This window comes from Otolemur garnettii, unplaced genomic scaffold, assembly GCF_000181295.1.
Source record: "Otolemur garnettii isolate 467f Iridium unplaced genomic scaffold, OtoGar3 scaffold00020, whole genome shotgun sequence".
Classification (NCBI taxonomy): domain Eukaryota; kingdom Metazoa; phylum Chordata; class Mammalia; order Primates; family Galagidae; genus Otolemur; species Otolemur garnettii.
In genome coordinates, this window is record NW_003852415.1 from 26,231,501 (window position 1) to 26,234,695 (window position 3,195).

The following is a 3,195-nucleotide window of genomic DNA, read 5'->3' on the forward strand; positions in this document are numbered from 1 at the left end:
GATGGATGTGTTACTAAGTTCAAGGTAAGCATTTCGGGGGACCTCACCTAATTTGCATGATGCAATGGTACATTTCAAAACTATTAAGAAATGAGTATAATTGTGATGGACATGTTACTAAGTTCAAGGTAAGCATTTCACATTGTATATTGAAGCAGTACCCTGAACACCATAAATGCATCAATGTACAAAGTTATGATTTAATAAAAAATAATTAAAAATGAATAAATAAATAAAAGCATTGTGAAAAAATATATGTATGAGACCAAAATTTTAACTTTGATTTATTTGGGGAGGCAGCAGAAGGAATTTCAAGTAATTTTAAATTATATATGTACATATTCATCTAAGATATTCACCTAACTTCAAAGGCTTTCTCTAAACTTTCACCATTTCTATACATGGTGATCACAAGATGTCACAATGATAAGCAAAATTTTGGCTAATTTGATTAGTTGCAAATTTAAAAATATAAATTAATGAGATTAGTATATAATAGAAAAATTGATACTTTTCTATGTGTTAACGTGATTTGCTTTTTGCTTTTTGTTTACAACGACATGTACTTACTGTATCCAAATCAAGAAAAATATAAAAGTCTTAAAAAAAAAGGAATCATCTTCATGGACTTATTACAGGTATTTGTTCCTGTCCTGTCACCAAAGTTTAAATTCAGTGAGGCAGGAACTTGGCTTTGCTCCTATTGTCTGTAGGCCCAGGAAGGTTCCTACCACACAGAGCACAAGTACAGGGACCATGCATTTTATCCTTTTATGGGGAGGGGGTCACACTGCACCACATGTGGCAGGTGAGGCTGGGTATTGGAGGATTAGAGTGGGGGATTTATTTATTTATTTATTTTTTATTGAGACAGTCTCATTCTGTGGCCCTTAGTAGAGTGCTGTGGCATCATAGCTCACAGCAATCTCCAATCTCCCAATAGCTTCTTGGGCTGAAGCTATTTTCTTGCCTTAGCCTCCCAAGTAGCTGGGACTACAGGCGCCTGCCACAATGCCTGGCTTTTTTTTGTAGAGACAGGGTCTCACCTCTGAGCTCAGGGCAATCCACCCGCCTTGGTCTCCCAGAGTGCTGGGATTAGATCTAAACCAGACTATGGGGTTAGAAAAGCTCCCAGGAAAAGGTGATACTTGATCATTTGTTTGGAAGAAAGTGTAGGAATTAGCTAAGCTGGGGTTGTAGGGTTAAGGGAGGGGATGATAATTCTAGGTGGAGCACATACAAAGGTGAGGGATATGGACCTGTAAACTGTTCCACCTAGTTGGAGGTGGCAATGATGCTGGAGAAGAACACAGGGGCCAATCACAAAAGGACTTCTGTGCCAAGTGAATAATAAGGATTTTTATTGTCATCTGATGACAAGGAACTGAAAAAGCCATTCAAGTGGGTGTTTTAGTAAGATAACTGGCTGATGGGGGTGGGGGGGGGATGAAGGATGTGATGGGCAGCAGTGGGGCAAGGAGAGGCTATACAAAAGGACACAGTTGGCCCAGTGTGGTGGCTCATGCCTGTAATCCTAGCACTTTGGGAGGCCGAGGCAGGTAGATTGCTTGAGCTCAGGAGTTTAAGACCAGCCTGAGGAAGAGCAAAGCCTGTCTCTACTAAAAACAGAAAAAACTAGCTGGGCATTGTAGTGGGCACCTGTAGTCCCAGCTACTCAGGAGGCTAAGGCAAGAGGATCTCTTCAGCCCAAAAGTTTGAGGTTGCTGTGAGGTATGATGACCCTATGGCAAACAACCCAGTAAGACTCTATTGCAAAAAAAAAAAAAAAAAGAAGGACACAGTTGCTGTATAGTGTCAGCAGTACTGTGTGGCCATAAAAGGAGGAGCAGAACCCACAGCATGTCTATGCCAAGGTTTAAGCAGTTGAATCAGGTTGTTTTAAGAAATGGGGTGAGAGCAAGGAAATAAAGTGCCATGAAAATCATAATAACAAGGACTCTATATTCTCATGGATATAACATGGACACTAAACAGAGGTAGGTGCCAGGACTTGGACCCATACATTTCCCTTCTTTTAAAGGTGCCACATTGTCTCTATATTTACATGGCAGAAATAAGAGTCATTAAAAAAAAAAAAAAAACCAACAGGTAAAAGCAGAAAGTTAACTATTTTACTAGTTGTTAGTAGGCCAGATTTCATATCAGGAAATCTATTGCTCTCAGTGGATATAACACTACTGCTCAACTTTAAGTCCATACAAAAGAGAGCATTCTGGGGAAATGATCATAAGCAAGCTTCTTTGTACTTACATACCATCTTGGGTGTTCAATCACACCCTGCTTTGCTTGGTAACAGAGAGAGAACACTGGAATGCCTGAGTTCAGAGGCTGGCCCTGGGCTACACTTAATATAGCAAGGTGGATTATCTACCTGCCGAATTAAATATAACTTTGGAATCACCTTGTGGGGAGTACCACATCTTAGGTGCTCAAGACATATTTATTCAGTTACAAAGATATCTTGCGATGATTGACCAAAGTTTTATTTTTCTAACACATTTCTTTTCTTTTCTTTTTTTTTTTTTTTGTTGCAGTTTTTGGCTAGGGCTGGGTTTGAACCCACCACCTCCAGTATATGGGGCCAGTGCCCTACTCCGTGAGTTACAGGTGCTGCCCCTAACACATTTCTTGATAATCTACTAAATGGCTGATTTAATATTTTGGCCTATTAAATGGCTGACTAAAAAAAGTAGATTGAATCTTTTCTCAGTGAAGAGAAAGGTACACTGGAAAGGAGAAAATGTAACTCTGTAAGACTGACTCTCTTTAAAGTGCTTCTCTGTTACAGCTGAGGATAAAAATCTGAAGTACCATCATGCTACAGCTGAATTCATATTTTAAATGTCTCTAGATATCATTATGAAGGCAATAGTTGAGTCTTTAAGATAATGACATTTATTAACCCTATGCATATATACACAGCTCTGCACCTTCAAAATTATTGGTAAATGAAACCAATAAACCAGATCATTACATTTAATAAGGGAAAAAAAACCCAAACCATTTACTAGGCCTTAAGATCATTTCAAATGTTTTAGGTTTAGCTGTGGTCGTGATGACCACAGGTATTTTCTCCTTACCCCATGTAGTCGAGGTCAGAAAATATGAAAGTCTTGTTGATATCAAAACCACAGGCTATGATGTCCTTGGCATTCTCCACGGCATAGCCATAGG

The 3,195-nt window shown here is 39.1% G+C and overlaps 1 protein-coding gene across 1 annotated transcript in view; it reads right to left on the reverse strand.

Annotated features, from left to right (window-relative positions):
• The window catches only part of WARS (tryptophanyl-tRNA synthetase), a 58,458-nt gene that overhangs the window by 21,042 nt on the left and 34,221 nt on the right, over positions 1–3,195 (reverse strand). The window contains exon 6 of the mRNA XM_023511504.1: positions 3,102–3,193. Coding sequence (XP_023367272.1) covers positions 3,102–3,193 — 92 coding nt within the window. The remainder of the gene's footprint in view (positions 1–3,101; positions 3,194–3,195) is intronic.